Here is a 22262-nt window from a genome sequence, read left to right as displayed (position 1 = left end):
CAAGGGCTGGGCAGGACGGTCCCGTGGGCCAGATGTCACCTGCGGGCCATAGTTGGCCCACCTCTGTAGTATTCCCTCACAGTGGTCATCTGGAATGTATTTATGCAGATGAATAGAGGATGTTCGTATCAGAAGAAATCATGGGAGCTTACAATGGGAGGTATCCAATGTGCCAGCCTGTGATGCCAACCTGGGTTGATAGTCTGAAAGTCTGTACATACAGACTTCCCTTTGCATGCCATTTAAAAACTTTACAGTGTTTGATTTCCAGCATAAGAGCAGCTTTTAATCCACTGTACTTTGGAAACTGCTCATAAAATCTTTGATCTCTCACCATTCTAAACCAGAATATTCCTGCGTTAGCTGCTCCAAAATAACAGCTTGTGAGAAGCAGTAGATGAAGCAGAAAGTATAAAGACTCATCATATCATACACATATCATATACTCAGGGGATTACAGAAAAAAAAGCCAACTCATGCATGAGTGCATAGGCAAATATAGATTAGCCAAGTAGCTGAAATGCTAACTTTCATTTGCTGCAATTTCAGAGCTGTTTTGGTTTCCCTTCTTTCCACTGAATGCATCCGATGAAGTGAGCTGTAGCTCACGAAAGCTTATGCTCAAATAAATTTGTTAGTCTCTGAGGTGCCACAAGTACTCCTTTTCTTTTTGCAAATACAGTCTAACACGGCTGCTATTCTGAAACTTCTCTTCACTGTGGCACAGACAGGATCCATTCCACGTAGGTTAAGGTGCAAAAATGCAGACCAGGATACATTTATGATTCTGACAGAAAAATACTAAGGAGAATTGTGGTCTTGCTCATCTCTGGCATCTGAAGGTACAGAGCTGTAGTTTCCAAGATGAGGTGCTCTGAGGCATTCTGCCTCTGAAGGTCAGATGGAGGCAGCATGCTTCACGGAGCACTAGGGGGAGCATTGGGGGAGCGTGCTGTATAGTGCTTTTTACACCTGATGGTGAAATATACAATATATGCTTCTCCACAGGAGCAGCTTCCCCGCTATTGAACCTACACACAACAAGTCAAAATTGAATCTCCAGCGTAAGATAATAATGTCAGGCAGAACACCCTCAGTCTGTTCATTTGAATAAGGAGGGAACATCAATGCACATGTATTATGTTTTTCCAGACACAAAGAGCAAACATGTGCTTCCAGCTTGAATTACTTTTATTTTATGATTATGGAAAACAAAAGAATAAGAAGGAACAAAAATAAAGTCTCCATGTGAGAGCACAATGGACCAGATTCTCTGCACTGGTCAGGTAGCACAAAAAGAATGGAGATAGCCCATAACTTCCAGTTTAGTATACCCCTGACATGAGGGAAGTCCCCAATGAGTATGGGGCCAACTCCCATGTCTCTCTCTCTCTCTACAGCCCCCAGCTCAGCAGATGTGTCAAAGCACAGATAAGGAGTGGCTGAAGCATGATATACTTTGGCTATCCTCCACTGGTGATGCAAGTTGAAGTAGTCCCCAGGCTTCTCTACTCTCCACGAGGCCTGGCAGGGAGTCATAACTAGAGCCCTGCAAATCTGCAGAGATCTGCTTTGTATCTGTGCACCATTTTTGCGCATCTCAGATTAGATGTGGATACAAATTTTGTATCCACACAGGCAGGGCCAGCTCCAGCTTTTCTGCCGCCCCAAGCAGCAAAGGAAAAAAAAGAAAAAAAGAAGAAGCAGGACCCACCGCCGAATTGCCACCAAAGAGGGAGAGAGGGAGTGACGGGCCTGCCGCCAAATTGCCACCGAAGACACGGACGTGCCGCCCCAATCACGGACAGAGTGCCGCCCCTTTCTATTGGCTTCCCCAGGCACCTGCTTCCTTCGCTGGTGCCTGGAGCCGGCCCTGCACACAGGGCTCTAGCCATAACTGACTCTCTGACATCCCAACTGATTTAATAAACTCAGCAGAAAATCTGGGCCAGTGTGATCTGGGTCAGTGTGTCTCTCCTCTGCAGCAGGCTACACCTGAACTGTACAGAAAATGGCAGATGCTTCCAGCAAACAACAGGCACCTGGACATTTAAAAGTGCAATACATGGAAACCAAAGTCACAACTCTTCAATTTGTTCTTTCCCCATCAACCAGTGATTATTCATAAAATCAGTACAACTGCTGAATCTGTAAGTCAGCTCCTGCCACACATCAGGGACCTAATTTTCTATTACTCTGCACCTTGTGTAGTCATTTACACCAGGGCAAAATGAGTGCAAAGTGGGTGTAAATGCTATCATTCTGATTAAGTAGTGTTGTACACCCATTTTGCCCTGCTTTAAATAACTGCACAAGATGCAGACAATTGGAAACCAGATTCCAAATATCCAAATCCAGACCTAGTGGAGGAAGAGGAAGATGTTGACTTTGCTGTTGTGACAATTTTTATATAGCTGGGCCAAAACATTCTGGGAAACTCCAAACCCAAGGTGTTTTGTGGGGAGTGGAGATATGACAGAAGTTGGTTTCACTGGCTTGGGTGAATCTCTGTTTCTTTAAGCCTACAAGGTACTTCTAAGCAGTGGCTCCTTTTCCAGAAGACAAAGCCCCCAAAAGCCACTGCTCTGGGGATTACACCAAGTTCTAACAGGTTTTGGCTCTCAGTGTGGAGACATAGCTTCTTTCCAAAATGGAATTCCGAGAAGTAATATAAAAACATGGTGGTCCCCTGTACTCAGTTATTTATAGGTGACTCAGGCATTCCTCTGATGGGATGTAGAAACTCCATCCAGTCATTGGCATGGAGAGGATTAACTTTCCGTTCCTAAGGAGGGTTAAAACTCCACCTTGGCTAGTAAACACATTCAGCACAGAAATCTGTACTTAATTCAATTTTGCTTTGCAATTCCCCATTAAGTAAACTAGCGCTAGAACAAAACATTTAGTAGATACAGCACTGTAGTCTACATTTTTAGTTGTCCCCATAAAAAAAGTAAAACAGCTTTAATATTACACGCCTTCTACAAATAAGAAATAACTATAAAGAAATCAATGTAACAAACCATACATTGAACTGTTGGTTGTATAACATAATGTTGATCCGGGGTAGTTTGGGGTCTGTTGCTTGATGTGTACTTCAGGCTCTTGTTAGCGTTGTAAAATGAAACTTCTTCAATCTATCTCCTTGCTGTTGGTGCTTTAGGTAATTTCCAGTTTATGGGTTGTAAAGTTTGGCCCATGAAAAATAGATATGTAGAAATTTCTTAGTACAAAAGATTATTGTTCCGGCATCTGATAGCACGTACAGCCTCTACTCAGAGTCCCATGAGACGTGACTGAAGCTTTGTATCCTGACTCTACTCCTGAAATTAAATCAGCTAGCAAGGGGATTCTTGAACACAAAATATTTGGTGCACACAGTGCTCTCAGGTGAAAAAATATGCCCAAACATACAATGTATAGTATACACTCCAATAATCCCTTAATAGTTGTTAACCAAGTTTAATAACAGTATGGTTCTCTGTAACTGTAAGATACAACATGGCAAAAGGCACAGGGAGCCTTTAAGTGGTATAGTACAGGCAAAAAGAAAAATTTGCATTGTTTGTTCCAGACCTAAAGTGCTGTGATTTCCCTATGTAGTCTTCAAAAAGGGATCTGAAAAGTGCAAACTGCAAGCATGGCAGATGAAGAGTTTTCATGGACACACGTCTGTGCAGTTTCTTGAATCTGTGACATTCGTCATGATTAAGTCCTGGATTTCAGGGTTCAAATGTCCTTTAAAAAACAGAACAGGAAAATTTAAAAGGAAATTTTAATTTAAAAAACACTTCTGTTTAAAACCACTAAATATTGAGAGTCTAATTCTCATTTACACTCAGGCTCCTTTACACCATATTGGTGGTGCAAAAGGGCCTTAAAGTGGGCATAAATTACAGTTACACCCATTTTAAGATTGCTTTATACTGACAGAGTGGCATAAAGAGGCTATAGTATTAATGAGAGTCAGCCTTGAATATTACTATTAATAATTGTGGGTCAGATTATGAACATCTTATTCAACTGGTGAGCATTTACTTTCATAAGCTGTCCCACTATCTGGGCCTATATACTTTAAAGTTACTTATTGCCAGAGATGTGTGTGTTTGCACATGCACATCAGGGATGAGGAGAAGTGTGCTGACAAGACTGAGATGATTTGTCTGATATCTATCATGACCATTGTCAGAGTAATTCTACTGACAGAATTCCTCATCCTTCCTACATGGCTTGCATAAAGAAAGCCACTAATGTCTGTGCAGTGCCATTCATACCAATGATGCAGCACAAGTAACAATGATTTAATTGAACTGCAGATACGGAAACCTACTTATTGGGAACGATATGTGAAATGGGTAATCTGCAATCTTTATTTCAGGCTCTATGTGGTTAGAAAATAGTGTAATATATTTTTAATAATTGCTTATGACCAACAGTGGAAGATTTGCAAAATTATCTGTTAGTTCTTTTACATATAGAGATGGGCAAATAATTACAACATTTTCTGTGATTTTTTTAAAAAAAATTAGATGAATCTGCTTTCATTATGTTCACACTCCTTTTGTGTTCTCTGTCTGCGAATTGTGTAGCAAAAGGTTTACCAGCAGGAATGTTTGACAAAGCCCCAATTCAGCAAAACATGTGAGCAGATGCTTAACTTTACTAGTACCATTGACTTCAAAGGATCTACACTTAGGCTTAAAGTTAAGCACACAAATAAGTGCTTTTCTGAACTGCAGCCCAGAGCAATGAATTTTAATGAATATTTTGCAGAATATTAACAAAATATAGATTTTGAATGCACATGCAATCAAGGAACAGAAATAGACCCTTGTGACCAATCAAAACACTTCAAAATTTGAATCTAGAACACTGGCAATAAATTGCTTGTGAACAAGCTATGGACCAAGAACAATGAATACAGTCATTTGCGGAGAGAAAGAGAGTCAAAGGTCATCTAGATTATTCATAATGAATTATCCATTGAGTTGTGTTTCCAACTCTAATATCTATGAGCTGCATCCTTAATTTCTTATTCAGACAAAACTCCCACTGACCATCATATATATGAGCTGAATAACAACAAATCTACAACCTGTTGAAATTAGGATAACCAGATGGCAAGTGTGAAAAATTGGGATGGGGTGTGGAGATAATAGGAGCCTATACAAGAAAAAGACCAAAAAATTGGAACTGTCCCTATAAAATCAGGACATCTGGTCACCCTAGTTGAAATGAAGTCCAATGGGATTACTCGTGAATATCATGTGCAAAAATATACACACTAGTGGGGCCTAAATAATTAGGTCAATGTTCTAAATCTGCATTGCTGACATAACTTAAGTTGTACTGTTCAGAATTTCTTATACAAAAAAATCTTGTTCCTCAACCTGAGGGACTGTAGGTCATTTCCAAAGCATTACAGTAAACATCTGTGGCTTTCAGACTTCACATACACACACAGCATAGAATAAAGGTTCTTTCCAGTGTTTCTTAAAAATGCATGATGCTGAGAAATATAATTGGCTGTCATATGATTTCCTGCATACTGCATAGACATTTTCAGTCATTAGAAAGAGGAAGTAAAACAAAACCCCAAAAAGGCAATGAGTATCCCAATGATCTGTTATCTTCCCTTTCAAATTCTTCATTTTAACGTGTTTCATTATAATCTCTAACATAAGATTTGATGTGTAAGCAGGGGCTGGGCATTATGGTGAAAAGAATTCTACTCCTGTTAAGAAATCAAATCCATGAGAAGCCACGCTATGTGCTCAAACAATATGCATTAGGGTTAGGTTTGGACATGCATTGAAGCTCTGCTCCAGAATTTATCTTGCGTGATGGCTTTAGTTTAGTTGGGATCAAATTTTACTCTCATGTGTGCCTGCAGTAACTCCATTGAAGTTTTACATCAGTTTGTGAGAGTAAAGTATTTGGCTTTTGATTATTAAGGTTTATTTTTAAAGTGCTTAATTGGGACAGCATGAAAGTGTCTGTTTTTGGAAGTACCTATTAACGGACTGGAAAGCCAGAGGTATCCTGCAGCACATTCAGTGAGTCATTTCCAAGAAAAACCCAATCTTCATCAATCCAATTGCTAATCTACACTTCTCCCCTGGAAGCTCAAAGTCATCTTGTCACCAGGCCACCTTCTAACTTGGTTTTTATTAGTTAGAAGAGAGGATGTATTTTCAATTTAACCCCATCCTTTGAAAAGACATAACACTAGCTGGCCTATAAACTACAATTTGTTTCTCCAGAGACCATTCCCAAACAAACCCTCAACTGTGCCAGGGCTTTGCTCCACGTATTTCATTGATCCCTGGGGCTTTGGTGGTCTGTTTGGCCTGTGTAGTAACTTAAAACAGTTTTGGGACTGCTTAAATTATGTCCGGCTTCAATGACTCCCAAGGGGCCATTCTGGCAACTAGGAATTGCCAGGACACAGCAACACTGTGGCCACAACCCCTCCTGCTGCCAACAACCCTGGCACATACCCTGTGCTGGGTTTAGGGAGAAGGTTGGTGGAATAGAATCCACTCCCTATGCCAAGAGAATTTCCCTTTGGCCAAGGAGACTGGCTTTAAGGGCATTTTGTGGTGCAAAACAGGCTTATCAGGGGCCAGAATCTGGCCCATTATTTCAACTGTGTCCTATGGAGTCTAGTCTCTGGCAGTTCTCCGTACTGATTTTGTTCTGGGTCTGTCTTCAGCATATTATTGATAAACAGCTTTATACAGATTTTTATCTACAGTATCTCAGGCTGAAGTATATAAATATTGTTATCCCTTTTTGACCTGAATGGCTAGTCAAAATTCTGGTCTCTGGGGATCTCTAGTTGGAAGTAGAAATATATGATGGAGTCTATTATTTTCTTTCATTCAATCTTGTTTATTTACAAGAAATGCACAAAGTCCTGCTTCTCTGAATGCAGAAAGAACCAAAACAACAGGATAGCTTCTTTGCTTACAGTCTCAAGCTTCTTTAGCCAGCACCAGACCCAAAACCTCTCTCTCTAGCTTTTTCTAGGGTCACACATCATGCTAACAGACTCCTGGTTGGTTTTCTTGCTGTTTGAGTCCCTCTCTCATTTTCTTATCTGTCCTACCCCCTGGTAGGATTTTCCATACTGACAGACAGACGCTCTCATGGACTCTCTCATACACATGACTAGTCGGAACAATACTCAGTGGAACCTTCCGCCCACAGAGTGCTAATTTCTGGGCAGACTCTATTAGGCCTTGTTTGAGGTGAGGCCCCTGATTGGTCCCTTCCATGTATCTTCAATGACGGGTATATTCATGCATCAGTTTCAGAGAGGTTTAATCTCAACCCATAACAAGGTTTAACCCATCTGAAATACGAAATAGAACCAAATGCAGAAAATTCTTAGGTGAGGGTTGTCAGACCTATGCTGACATCTTGTGTATTGCTTGGTTTATCTTGTTTTTACAAAATGAAAGTTGTGTTGTAATACAGTTTGTGGAAGTTCAGATACATTTGGAAATTACCTGTTCTTTGCTCTGTGCAAATTTCTGTACGACAAGGAAAGTCATACATTCGTAAGAGTTAAAGATGGAAAAGACCCATTTGATTATCAAGTCCATCCTCAATGAGGACAGGATATAGTTCCCAGGCAAAGGACATATCAGTTGATATATTGATAAAAACATACTACACTAGATTTGAGCTAAAGACCAAGGAGAAGCAAGTCACATGCAGTACATACTACTACAGAAAACTCTACATTCACCAAAACAAAGTTAGTTTATCATCTGGTACTGTACCAGATTATGGCTAGGAGAAACACAGTGGCCTGACGTGGACCTAGAACCATACTAGCAGACCAGGCAATACCTTGGAGAGAGGAAGTGACCTGTTCTTCATTATTTATACATTTCTGTGTTATCTGGAAAGTCATAGGATTACATGTAGAATCTGGAGAACATTCCTACTAGGCTTGTAGCAATGTTAAAGAAAGTCAAATTTAGACTCTAAAGTACGTAGTGGTTCTTTCGTGTTCTCATTTGACTTATTCTTTATATATTGATAATGCCCTTGTTAAAAATAAAAAGTCATAAGCAGGAAGTTTAAAATTCCATGACTTACTGTTGTCTTCTTTCTGTAACTGGAGACATTTTCTTTTTTTGTCTGTTAAAGCAAGTGTGAACAAATCTGATTTATAGAATTTTATTTTAAAAGTTTCTACTTTAAAAACATAACAATATAATTCAACAGATTTTTAAATATCCAAAACATCTGTGTTCTTATATTTGGCATGAGACTGTAACAAATTTCTCCACAGTTCTTCTGTCCAACAACTCTATGGCCAAATCCTACAGCCCTTAATTGCAAGATTAGGCCCATAATCTTGTTTCCATTCAAATTCTTTATTAAGATAATCAAAGTGCATGTATAGTTTACTGGAGAAGTGATTTATTACCAATATCAGAGTTGAATGATAGGCCATTATCCATTAATACTTCCCACTATTGTTTTCTTTCAGATAGTAAAACATTAAGAAAAAAAGCAAAATAAATAAAGTAAGTAAACACAGCTAATAATAGTTCAGTAAAGAGTATGGCGCATACACCATGGTGTTAGCTATTTAATCTGAACAAAAATCATACATAAAATTCCTGTGTCTCATGGTGAGGGAAGTAAAGCCTAACCCAATGAAACAATCAGTCATCTTTAGATCACAGTTCCTCTGGAAAACAAAAGAATCAAATGTCAAGTGACTGTGGGTAGAAATCATCCAGTTGTTCTGAAAGGCCTGAAGAGCAAATTAGGAGATTGGACCCACTAAATAAAGTCAAAATGTACCTTTTTTGGCATGGAGCTTTGTGAGTGATTTTCTCTTTAGAAAGATAATTAATGCAGATATGAGAACAACTGCTATTACACAGGTTGGGATGATAAATAAATTCAGAGATTTTTTTCCAACAACTGATGTTTGTCGAGCTACAAAAAAAAAAAAAGAAGAAAAAAAAAGAAATATAATTTATAAAGTTATCGGACCTTACTCTCATTTACACTAAGGCCTCTTTACACCACCAGGCAAAGAGTCCTTAAAGTGGGTGGGTGTAAATTTTTACACTTACAATAAGACTCCTTTAAGCTGCCAGAGTGGTGTACTGCAAATGAGAATTAGGCCCATTGTATTCATGACAGCTCAGTGAATATTATTATAAATCATCTGTGCACTGATTGAAGACTAGTTGGATAGAATTCCAGAAAATGGAAAACCATGCAGATTGCAAATATACACTGAGGAGTACCATTGTACTGGCAGCTAAGCAAGGGCAGCTATTCTAGAATTTAGAAGAGGAAATGCAAATATGTGATGGGGAAGGTTGTGTATATTAACAGCAAAACTAATCTGGGTTCAGAAACAGCTAGTAAAATTCCAGATTTCCAAAAGCAAATACAATGTTTCATTTGTTTTATCTCCAAAAAATCAATACTATACTACTTACTTGGAAGGAATTTTGGAGATTGATTTTAGGATATATAGTATAATATTAAAGCATATAATCAGCTTCTACAAATACTCTCTCTCTCTCTCTCACTCACACGCACACATTGTGGCAACCCCTATGTAAAAGTTCAAAAGGAGATACGAACCTAAAGTGAAAATGTAAGAAGTTTCTTCATTAAGTTCTTTACTCCAGAATGTGCAGCTGTAGTTTCCACTAGCATTTGGCTTGTATTTCAGCATACTAGTTATATTGTATAGTCCATCTGTGGTCAATGTGTAGGTGGTATTTACAGATACGTTGACTTTAAGATTCTTCTCATTTTGCCAGAACACTTCAGCTAGAGGAAACCCTTCTGACTGGCAAGTTAAAACCAACTCCTCTTCTGCAGGTTCACTCATTATTTGGACATTTATTCTCGTGTAAGATGCTGCATAAGAACAAGTTTAGTGCAATTGCTTTTAAATATGTATTATTTTTTTCCACTATTCCTTCCCCGTTCTCCCTCTTTCTTTCACTGTTACTTATCTACAACTGTTTCTACAATTTGAAATGATGGCCATGTTGCAGCAGAATATAGTATGCATTGGTCAGGCCTACCATGTCTATTCTTTCTTCAGTCTACTTCCTGCAGAGTCACACTAGATCATGTTTCAGAGTGGCAGCTATGTTAGTCTGTATCAGCAAAAACAACAAGGAGTACTTGTGGCACCTTAGAGACTAACAAATTTATTTGGGCATAAGCTTTTGTGGGCTAAAACCCACTTCATCAGATGCATGGAGTGGAGAATACAGTAGGCAGAATATATATAAACAGAACATGAAAAGATGGGAGTTGCCTTACCAAGTGGGGGGTCAGTTCTAATGAGACAATTCAATTAAAGTGGAAGTGAGCTATTATCAACAGGAGGAAAAATCACTTTTGTAGTGGTAATCAGGGTGGCCCATTTCAAACAATTGACAAGAACGTGTGAGTAACAGTAGGGGGAAGGTAGCAGGGGGAAATTAGTTTTTAATTTTTGTAGTGACCCATCCACTCCCAGTCTTTATTCAGGTCTAATTTTATGGTGGTTAGTTTGCAAATTAATTCCAGTTCTGCAGTTTCTCGTTTGAAGTTTTTTTGTTGAAGAATTGCCACTTTTAAGTCTGTTATTGAGTGTCCAGGGAGACTGAAATGTTCTCCTACTAGTTTTTGAATGTTATAATTCTTGATGTCTGATTTGTGTCCATTTATTCAACGAAAAACTGCAGAACTGGAATTAATTTGCAAACTGGACACCATCAAATTAGGCCTGAATAAAGATTGGGAGTGGATGGGTCACTACAAAAACTAAAAACTAATTTTCCCCTGATAATTTCCCCCTATTGTTACTCACACGTTCTTGTCAACTGTTTGAAATGGGCCACCCTGATTACCACTACAAAAGTGATTCTTTCTCCTGTTGATAATAGCTTACTTCCACTTTAATTGAATTGTCTAATTAGAACTGACCTCCCACTTGGTAAGGCAGCTCCCATCTTTTCATGTACTGTGTATATATATTCTGCCTACTGTATTTTCCACTCTATGCATCTGATGAAGTGGGTTTTAGCCCAAAAAAGTTTATGCCTAAATAAATTTGTTTGTCTCTAAGGTGCCACAAGTACTCCTCATTGTTTTTACTAGATAATGTGTTTGTAATTCGTGGATCTAGAGAAAGCTAGTGCCCAGCACAATGGACCTCCATTCACTGATGGGGCCTGCAAGCTTTACTGTAATAAATACAACAGTGGTAATATGATAAAGAACAATTCAGGCCACCCGAGGCAAAAATAGGTGTTTTGAATGTTTGTGTAACGCTAGCTTACAGCTGTGGCATTATCATCGTATTGGAATGAAACAAAGAAAATGACTAGATGCTTGCAAACACAAGCCAAAGGACACAGCTGATCCTTTAAAACTGGCATCTCCATTCTTTGCCTTTCAAAAAACCCTTCCTCTAAACGATTGCACAGAAGAGGTTTCAACATAGAATCTCATTGACATGCTATAAGCAGCAAAAAAGGCCATGAGCCAAATTCTGCCCTCAGTTACATCAGTGTAAATTATGTTTAATATTGTTAGGCTCTTTCAAATAACAGGTCCCTGGCCTGACAGGTACAATTACTTGGGCAATCCCCACTTGGTCTGTTACAAGATGGTACAATTTAGAGCAGCCCTAAAGCTGCTCCAAGTTGTGCTGGGGACGAAACAGGCTCCAGAATCCAGAGGAAAAGAAAGATGATATAAAGCCACTTTTACTCCCCCTCTAAGAGCTATCTCAAACATTGCTTAGGTATACCTGAGGACTGAGCCCAATGTCTTTGTAGTAGAGCCAGAAAGTGTTAGTGCTGATCTTGCGAAGCGGAATTTTAAATTTGAGTTAATATATTATTCATGTCTTATATAGCCACTAACCTTTTACTTCCAAAGTAATGTACTTGTAATCAGCTCCTCTGTAATCAATGAGACAGAGGTAAGACCCTGCGTCCATCAGCTTTACGCTGGTGATTTGGAGTACTGAATATCCCAAATTCAATTTGTCACGTAACAATGTTGCTCTTCCCCTATAGTCTCTGTGCTGGGATTTAAGATCTTCCTCCCCCTTTTGAAGAGTGTAAACTTCTTTTGGTTTTTGCTCGTTTAACCCTTTTTGCTCCCAACTGACACTTAAGTCTTTAAGATTTAACTGGCCATCCACTGGAAACCTGCATTCCATGGTCACGTTGCTCCCATATTCTGCAATGTACTGTAGTTGAGGAACTTCAACTGTGAAAAAAGCTAAGATAGACAAAACCATACCCAGTGAGCAAATGTTATGACTTTTTCTTTCATTGGGTCAAAATGTGTCAGAAATTCAAACATTCAAAATTATTGGTTAGACTATAACTTTGCAGCCTTTTCTTTGTTATTGTTTTAATTGTTTCCCCATGATAACAGTGAGTAAATAGCAAATCCACTTGATTCCATACTAATGTCAGAGTCCAAAATACAAAAACAGAAGAAGATACAAACTGAGGTTCTCTGCATCTCAGACAACCCATTATTGTCTTTGGATGGATATTTACACAAGGGGCACCTGTCTAAAATCATTACGGTACCTTGTGTACCCTGAAGTTTCTCTAAAAGGAACAATCCTTTGTGGACATGCTAAGCCAATTTGTTTTGTCCTTTACATCAGTGTGAATCCAGTGCGACTCCTTTGAAATCAATAGCTTTACTGTGGATACACACATATGCAAAGGACAGCAAAATTTTGCCCATTGTAAGTACACATTACTGGAGGAATTTATAGACCAGAGGCATCACACAATGCAGCATTCAATCATCACTGCAGTTCTGATTCTGCCACACTTACTCACGTGGAGTAGCTCCATGAATAGTTCTAATGAATCTCGTCAGTGGGACTTCTTGCAGAGCTAGGTACAAGCTCATGTGAGAAAGGATGGCAAAACAATTCCTTTAGTTAGCTGCCAAGTTTAAATTTCATGACATTTGAGACATTCAGTCACATGAGCCTGAAATATTTATTGCTGCACACTGTTTACACCTTAAATCTTTATTTGATGCATAATGTTATTTTCACTATAAAATTCCTTATATCTTATTTTTATTTTATTTGTAATGTCACCTGTACAATACAGTGACAGATTTAATGCAGTAGTGCTAGCAATCATTAATAGTGATAATCAAGAGAAATCCAGATAGCTACTCGTGCATCCTCAACTTTTGTGTCATAAATTAATGAAATATCAGTAGGAAAAACTTCATTTTTTTTAGCAGTGTGATCGTTGCTTCGCTTGTTAGCAATTGTCATCAAGAAAGAATGATATAAAAGAGTTTCAAGCTTTTCCTTTTTATCTATATCATTTATGATCTCATATTTACACAGAAAGTATGGTTTCAACTGCACCTTGTGGTGAAAGTGAAATAATAAACCAGAGCGAAAGAATATCTTTGTGCTGTAATTTCCATTTGCATTTGGATGTCTAGAAAAAAGTAAAGTGAAGGTTTTATCCTCAGCAGTATTTAATAGATATTTTGGCTTCTCTAGTCTGCTAAGAGTACTTTGAACTGCTTATGTGGTACAAAATGGCCTTATAATGTCTAGAGATAGCCAGCGAAGAATTCCTTTTGCATAATGGAACTCTCTATATGCAGAAGGCTGACAGAGGCAACTCCACTACCTCTTATCGCAGTCATGCCAGCCCCAGCTGTATGTATGGTGGGTCATTCTGAGGAACAGATGTGGGAGGATGTGGGGGATGAAGGAAGGAGAAGTGGTGGAGTAGAGTTCCACACTGCCTGATCCTCTATTGATCCTGGTGGTTGGTGGCTTTTCAACATGGCTGACAAAGGCATAACAAGATCCAATGACTGGAAGTTGACATAAGTCACATTCAGCCTTGAAATAAGACGCAATTTCCTAGCTGAGAGGGTAAAAGAACTTTGGAACAGCTTTCGGGGGGAGGTGGTGGACTCACCATGGCTGGGAGTCTGTAAAATAAGATCAGATATCTGGTTAAAAGATATGCTTTAATCCAGCTTCTGGAAGAAATTCTATGGCCTTTGTGTGTGGGAGATCAGGGTGGCTCATCATAGTGGTCCCTTCTGGCCTTGGAACCTGTGAATCTATGTATCCCCCATTCACCATTTTCCTTCATCGGCCCATGGGGAGAACAGTGTTACCTCCACATGTTCATAACACTTGCAGCTGTGCATTAAGATATATAATATAAGATTAAAACTATAATCAAATTTCATGCTTCAGAGGGTTCAGCAGGTCGCCTGCAGGAGCAAGGAATGAATTTTTTTCCTGATGTACAACTGGGTAGATGTATTCTAGGCTTGTGTTTGTTTTCTCTTTCCACCTTCCTCTGAAGCATCAGAGATTGGCTACAGTGGAGATGGGACAACAGATGAGGAGGACCAGTGTTGTCAGGGATACAGAGAATCCTCTTTCTAGATGCCTGGCTGGTGGGTCTTGCTCAGGGTCCATCTGATCACTAGGTTTGGGGTTGGGAAGGAATTTCCCTCAGGTCAGGTTGGCAGGCACCTGGGTTTTTTTTCACCTTTCTCTATAGCATGTGGTGTGGTATCTGGACATCTCTCACCTAATCAGTTTCTTGCCGTTGCCGGGACCTCAGGCACTGGTAGCACCTTGGTCACTCCAGTTTGCTGCCTGTAGCACATAGTTTAGTCTCCTGAGGACTGAAAGTCTTCGGTCTCATGAAAGTCTTTGGACTTAACATAGGGGCATCTGGGTGAAATTTAATGGTCTGCGATATACAGGAGGTCAGCCTAGATGCTCTGATTATCCCTTCTGGGCTTAAACTGTATGAAATGATGAAACTCTCCTGGACTGTCAGTGGCAGCCATTAGAACAGGGGTGGGCAAACTTTTTGGCCTGAGGGCCACATCGGGGTTGTGAAACTGTATGGAGGGCTGGGTAGGGAAGGCTGTGCCTCCCCACACAGCCTGGCCCCCGCCCCCTATCCACCCCTGTCTGCCCCCTCCCACTTCCCACCTCCTGACTGCCCCCTCAGAACTCCTGACCCATCCAACCCCCCCTGCTCCTTGTCCCCTGACTACCCCCTCTCGGGACCCCCCGCCCCCTTACCGTGTCACTCAGAGCAGCAGGAGCTTGCAGCCCCGCCACATGGCCAGAGCCAGCCATGCTGCTGTGCTGCCCGGCAGGAGCAGCGGGCCAGAGCGCTGGCGGTGCAGTAAGGTGAGGCTGCAGGGGAAGGGGGACAGCAAGGGAGGGTTTGGGGGCTAGCCTCCCTGGCCGGGAGTTCAGGGGCCGGGCAGGACTGTCGTGCAGGCCAGATGTGGCCCGCGGGCCATAGTTTGCCCACCTCTGCATTACAGCAGTAAAATGCCATCCTCCATACACTCAGGATTGCCGCGACCCCACTTAAAGCCATGACCCACACTTTGGGAACTGCTGCTCTACAGGCAGCTGCAGCAACCAAGAGTACACAGGGTTCTACAGTGCTTCGTCCATACTCACACCCATAGCTATGCCTAGAGAGGAAGGCTGGTCCTGTAGTTCAGATGCCAGCCTAACACTTAAGAGATGTGGGTTCAATTCCCCTCTCTAGCGTTGACTTCCTGTGTGACCTTGAGCAAGGTGCATAGTCTTTCTGTGCCTCAGTGCTCTACCTGTAAAATGGAGGTAATAGTGCCTCCCTACCTCACAGGAGTATTGTGAGGATAAATACATTCAAGATTATAATGCACTCAGATACTACAGTGATGGGGGCCATATAAGTATTTTAGATAGAAGCCCCTAAGACAGGGACTATAAGGACCAGCATAGCTGGCTTTACCATCCAAATAGCCTCTATATTGGAGATATTCCTCAGTGGGTAGAAGGATAGTAGGACAACAGAGATCTGGGCCCAAAGAATTATTTTCCCTAGCCCATTCCTTATATGGACAGCTAGCCTATTCCTTGACTTGTCTCTAGTCCATAACTGTGTCTTCTTATGTATTTGTATAACATCTGGTACATGGGACCTCGATCCTGAGTGGGGCCTTTGATGTTACCACAAATCAAATATTTAATAATTACTAACAGTTTAATAATAGGATTGGACTCATTTGAGGCCTTTGTTTTTATTTTGTTTAATTTCTCTCTTATCCAGTTAAAGTCATTTAGTTTCACTGAATGTGAAAGACTGAGTTATTGTGTAGTTAGAAGCCTGATAATTTTCGGGTGATGAGGATTGGATGATTTAGGTGCTCAGCTGCCATGGTGATGGAGGTATCACATGAAGTAGCTAGATTAGATAAATAGATTAGATAGAGAGGAAAAGACAAAAGGATCAGTGGATATGCGTGAAGAAAAGTTAAGAAAATGGCCGTTTATGGAAAAGTTGATGGGTGCCACTTGGAAGGAAACACCCAAGATTTTTAAAAGTCACTAATGATTGTGGATGTTTCCGTTTTTGGATGCCCAATATGAGATTTCTTAAAGGAGCCTGATTTTTAGAAGTGCTGAGCACCTACCCTTTGAAAATCTGGCCCCTACAACAATGGTGTAGCCGGGATGGGATACTTGGGGGGGCCCTGACTTTGGGTGGGTGGGCAATGACAGAGGGCAGGGGTGGGGGGGAAGGAGGGATTGGGGATGCTTCCCCCCCCCACTCTCTCCAGCCCGTCTTGCGGGAGGCAATGGACATGCTGGCCAGGGGCCCCCAGGGCCCAGTCGGGCACCCTGGGGAGTGGGGTTGGGGTACAGGGGCTTACCCCACTCTGCCTGCCCGGCACTCCAACTGGGGAGCAGGGTTGGGGCATGGGGCTTGCGGGCAGGAATGGGGTGAGCCCTCGACACTACTCCCCAGTTGGAGCACCAGGTGGGCAGGCGGAGGGGGGCAAGCGCTGGGGCTGGAGCAGAACCGGGGCTACAAGGGTGGGCCTGGGTGCTAAGAGGGTGGCCTGTGGCCCACCCATGGCTACTATCCTGCCCTACAAGCCACCTCCAGTTGGATGCCCAAAAACAGAGCTCTGAAAAATCACTAGTCACCTTTGCAAATCTTGGTGAAGACTTTGAAATGCATGTATACAGGCTAAGGTTGTATTCTTATGTCAGTTATATTGATGACAGTTATGCATCCGATGAAGTGAGCTGTAGCGCACGAAAGCTTGTGCTCAAATAAATTTGTTAGTCTCTAAGGTGCCACAAGTACTCCTTTTCTTTTAGTTAAAAGAGAAGATCTCTTACCTCTTATCAAGTACAGCTGCACTTCCAGTATCAGGATTGGCAGGATTCTGAACATTTTCTCAGAGGAGTCTAAAACACAACAATATTAGCAACTTAAATTTTCACAACTGCCTTATCATGCTGAGATGTAACAAACTCCTTTACCATAAAGTTACCATTAAAAGTTAAACCACTTTCCAAGGTTCTTAGAAGTCAGAAAATATAAATAGGATCTTACATGCTGACTGAATCAAGTAACTTTCTGGAGTATAATGACGCACAGGCACATGCCATATATTATGGTACACTGAACTCTGACACTGAAAACAGGGAAACTGCTTTTAGAGCGCCGCACCTGAGCCTTTATGATTTCAAAAGAGTCCAGGGGACTTATCGACACCAGTTACTTTCCAGGATTATTTCTTACAGTAACTACAATAACTCTACTTTGAAACTGTACCCATGAATATTATAAGCAACTGAAGATAATTTTCATAGTCTGTAAAGCTTTGTACATGGATAAACATATTTCCCAAACTCCCATAGCTGAAGGAGTCTGGCATGTTCTGTGGCTTGATAGTAGAATACTCCTGATTTATCTCCTCTCAACCCCAGTCACTCTTTTAGTGGAGTTTTCACATGAGACCTCTGTGCTCATGGCCTGTACTTGTTTTAGGTCTCAATGTAGGACACACAAGGGAAAGCAAGGCCTCCTTCTATCCTCTCTCCCACTCACCCATGCAAAGGCCAGGGAAAGTCTGGTCTTTAGTCTGGTCAAAAGAGGTTAGATTTTTTGTGACTTTCTGGGACTTTCTGGAGGGGAAAATATAGTCTGTTCTCTCTGCATGCAGTCTTGCTACAGTACATGCCACAAAGTACCATACTGTATTGACAATAAAAAGACAGCCCATAAATAATGCATCTGAAAGGAATAAATCCAGTTTTACTGTGGGCAGCCTTTTGCGCCATTGATTATTAACAAAGAGACTATTCTTTGTACTTTTTTCATACAAACAGGTAAACAAAAGAAAAAGCAATGGAATGAAATAGTCTTAAATAACAAGGAATGCCAGAGCTAGTGAGATGGGAAATAAGGAACAGGTTTTATTTTCATAAAATGAAGCAGACACAGACACACAACCAATAAAGCCAACAAAATAGACACAGAAATAAACATAAGGAAATAAAGAATACATGGAGAAATTTTTGAGCTCACCAGAACAATATGGGTATTAGATTTGAGTCAGTTTTTTTGGTGCCTAACTTGAGATGCCTGGGACTTGATTTTCAGCAGCACTGTGATCCTGCAGCTCCCTCAGCCTTCACTGAAAATTGTGAATTCTCAGAGTCTTAGATAACCAATAACTTAGATATCTAAGTATCTATCTGTCCTCTGTCTATTTTGCTGGGGATATAATTGGGGAGTTATTTTTTCCATAACCAAAACCTTCCATTTTTTTTGAACTATTCCTCATTGGTTAGGCTTTTTTTCTTTTTCCAATGAGTAGCTACCAATAACCAAGCTGCTACTAGCAGATGAGAAATTAATTCTTCATTTCCTTTTGTGTGACCATTTCCACTAGGAAGCTCCAGCAGGATTACCAAAGAACATTTGGTAATAAATATCCAACAGTTTGGGATACTTGGTTATGGACTGCATCAAAATTCTCTAATGACTGGACATGTCCACCATATATGGATAAAATCTCCTCTTTCACCACAATTTCTCCAATATTTATCCGCATTCAGTTTCTCTCTCTATTTTTTAACCTGACTGGTGTGGGGTACCATTGAAATAGTATTTTAAGGAAATTTATTTTATTGTGCTACAGAGTGAGGTTGCTGGTTGTCTTTTCAAAATCAAACCACATTCCTCTGAGGCTATTTGTCTATCCATATCCTTTCTCCCAGTGTGTCATATATGGGCACTTTTTTGTTGGGAAAGCTGTCTGCAACGATTGATATAAATTAGTTATAATTTTTTTGTTTCCTAATTGACCGGACACAATCGCTTCTATTAAAGTTAGCTTTCTGTATAAAACAGGTTTTCCAGAAAGTTGAAAAACCTAGTGCCTGACTTGAAAATACTAGCACCAGGGGAGACTGGACCACTTAAAGTTAGTTTTGACCTCTAATAAGTTTCTTTACTGAATAGCTGGCCAACTGTGTGAATTCCATGGCTCTCCCAATCTTTGAAGTTCTCTAGTTCACAATGTGGGTTAAGATCTGAATTATTTGCAATGGGTGCATTGGTGAGGAAAAATAACTTTTTTTTCTGTTACAGAAACAGTGGATGAAGAGAAACATGGTAGGTAATAACATATCTGGATTTCAGTAAAGCATTTAACAGATTTCAGAGTAACAGCTGTGTTAGTCTGTATTCGCAAAAAGAAAAGGAGTACTTGTGGCACCTTAGAGACTAACCAATTTATTTGAGCATGAGCTTTCGTGAGCTACAGCTCACTTCATCGGATGCATACTGTGGAAAGTGTAGAAGATCTTATTATATACACACAAAGCATGAAAAAATACCTCCTCCCACCCCACTCTCCTGCTGGTAATAGCTTATCTAAAGTGATCACTCTCCTTACAATGTGTATGATAATCAAGTTGGGCCATTTCCAGCACAAATCCAGGTTTTCTCATCCCTCCCTCCACCCCTCCACAAACTCACTCTCCTGCTGGTAATAGCTTATCTAAAGTGACCACTCTCCTTACATTGTGTATGATAATCAAGGTGGGCCATTTCCAGCACAAATCCAGGGTTTAACAAGAACGTCTGGGGGAGAGGTAGGAAAAAACAAGGGGAAATAGTCTACCTTGCATAATGACTAAGCCACTCCCAGTCTCGATTCAAGCCTAAGTTAATTGTATCCAATTTGCAAATGAATTCCAATTCAGCAGTTTCTCGCTGGAGTCTGGATTTGAAGTTTTTTGTTGTAAAATAGCGACTTTCATGTCTGTAATCGCGTGACCAGAGAGATTGAAGTGCTCTCCGACTGGTTTATGAATGTTATAATTCTTGACATCTGATTTGTGTCCATTTACTCTTTTACGTAGAGACTGTCCAGTTTGACCAATGTACATGGCAGAGGGGCATTGCTGGCACATGATGGCATATATCACATTGGTGGATGTGCAGGTGAACGAGCCTCTGATAGTGTGGCTGATGTTATTAGGCCCTGGGATGGTGTCCCTTGAATAGATATGTGGGCACAGTTGGCAACGGGCTTTGTTGCAAGGATAGGTTCCTGGGTTAGTGGTTGTGTTGTGTGGTGTGTGGTTGCTGGTGAGTATTTGCTTCAGGTTGGGGGGCTGTCTGTAGGCAAGGACTGGCCTGTCTCCCAAGATTTGTGAGAGTGTTGGGTCATCCTTCAGGATAGGTTGTAGATCCTTAATAATGTGTTGAAGGGGTTTTAGTTGGGGGCTGAAGGTGATGGCTAGTGGAGTTCTGTTATTTTCTTTGTTAGGCCTGTCCTGTAGTAGGTGACTTCTGGGAACTCTTCTGGCTCTATCCATCTGTTTCTTCACTTCCGCAGGTGGGTATTGTAGTTGTAAGAATGCTTGATAGAGATCTTGTAGATGTTTGTCTCTGTCTGAGGGGTTGGAGCAAATGCGGTTGTATCGCAGAGCTTGGATGTAGACGATGGATCGTGTGGTGTGGTCAGGGTGAAAGCTAGAGGCATGTAGGTAGGAATAGCGGTCAGTAGGTTTCCGGTATAGGGTGGTGTTTATGTGACCATCGTTCATTAGCACTGTAGTGTCCAGGAAGTGGATCTCTTGTGTGGACTGGACCAGGCTGAGGTTGATGGTGGGATGGAAATTGTTGAAATCATGGTGGAATTCCTCAAGGGCTTCTTTTCCATGGGTCCAGATGATGAAGATGTCATCAATATAGCGCAAGTAGAGTAGGGGCGTTAGGGGACGAGAGCTGAGGAAACGTTGTTCTAAATCAGCCATAAAAATGTTGGCATACTGTGGGGCCATGCGGGTACCCATAGCAGTGCCACTGATCTGAAGGTATACATTGTCCCCAAATGTAAAATAGTTATGGGTAAGGACAAAGTCACAAAGTTCAGCCACCAAGTTAGCCGTGACATTATCGGGGATAGTGTTCTTGATGGCTTATAGTCCATCTTTCTGTGGAATGTTGGTGTAGAGGGCTTCTACATCCATAGTGGCCAGGATGGTGTTATCAGGAAGATCACCGATGGATTGTAGTTTCCTCAGGAAGTCAGTGGTGTCTCGAAGGTAGCTGGGAGTGCTGATAGCGTAGGGCCTGAGGAGGGAGTCTACATAGCCAGACAATCCTGCTGTCAGGGTGCCAATGCCTGAGATGACGGGGGTCCAGGATTTCCAGGTTTATGGATCTTGGGTAGTAGATAGAATATCCCAGGTCTGGGTTCCAGGGGTGTGTCTGTGCGGATTTGATCTTGTGCTTTTTCAGGGAGTTTCTTGAGCAAATGCTGTAGTTGCTTTTGGTAACTCTCAGTGGGATCAGAGAGTAATGGCTTGTAGAAAGTGGTGTTGGAGAGCTGCCGAGCAGCCTCTTGTTCATATTCTGACCTATTCATGATGACAACAACACCTCCTTTGTCAGCCTTTTTGATTATGATGTCAGAGTTGTTTCTGAGGCTGTGGATGGCATTGTGTTCCGCACGGCTGAGGTTATGGGGCAAGTGATGCTGCTTCTCCACAATTTCAGCCCGTGCACGTCGGCGGAAGCACTCTATGTAGAAGTCCAGTCTGCTGTTTCGACCTTCAGGAGGAGTCCACCTAGAATCCTTCTTTTTGTACTGTTGGTAGGGAGGTCTCTGTGGATTAGTATGTTGTTCAGAGGTATGTTGGAAATATTCCTTGAGTCGGAGACATCGAAAATAGGATTCCAGGTCACCACAGAACTGTATCATGTTCGTGGGGGTGGAGGGGCAGAAGGAGAGGCCCCGAGATAGGACAGCTGCTTCTGCTGGGCTAAGAGTATAGTTGGATAGGTTAACAATATTGCTGGGTGGGTTGAGGGAACCATTGCTGTAGCCCCTTGTGGCATGTAGTA

At 41.2% G+C, this 22262-nt stretch overlaps 1 protein-coding gene across 2 annotated transcripts in view; it reads right to left on the bottom strand.

The window, feature by feature from the left end:
- Window positions 1-1186: 1186 nt before the first annotated feature.
- The window catches only part of LOC311521085 (programmed cell death 1 ligand 2-like), a 36484-nt gene continuing 15408 nt past the window's right edge, over window positions 1187-22262 (bottom strand). For both annotated transcript variants that reach the window (XM_084629195.1, XM_084629194.1), the window contains exons 3-8: window positions 17231-17299; window positions 11920-12282; window positions 9631-9912; window positions 8830-8967; window positions 8113-8154; window positions 1187-3738 (exon numbers count right to left, since the gene is read on the bottom strand). In XM_084629195.1, the coding sequence (XP_084485321.1) occupies window positions 3659-3738; window positions 8113-8154; window positions 8830-8967; window positions 9631-9912; window positions 11920-12282; window positions 17231-17285 (960 nt within the window). In that variant the 5' untranslated portion in view covers window positions 17286-17299 and the 3' untranslated portion in view covers window positions 1187-3658. The remainder of the gene's footprint in view (window positions 3739-8112; window positions 8155-8829; window positions 8968-9630; window positions 9913-11919; window positions 12283-17230; window positions 17300-22262) is intronic.

This window comes from Lepidochelys olivacea (assembly GCF_965140295.1).
Source record: "Lepidochelys olivacea isolate rLepOli2 genome assembly, chromosome: 5".
Classification (NCBI taxonomy): Eukaryota; Metazoa; Chordata; order Testudines; family Cheloniidae; genus Lepidochelys; species Lepidochelys olivacea.
This window is presented reverse-complemented; position numbering and strand designations above follow the sequence as displayed.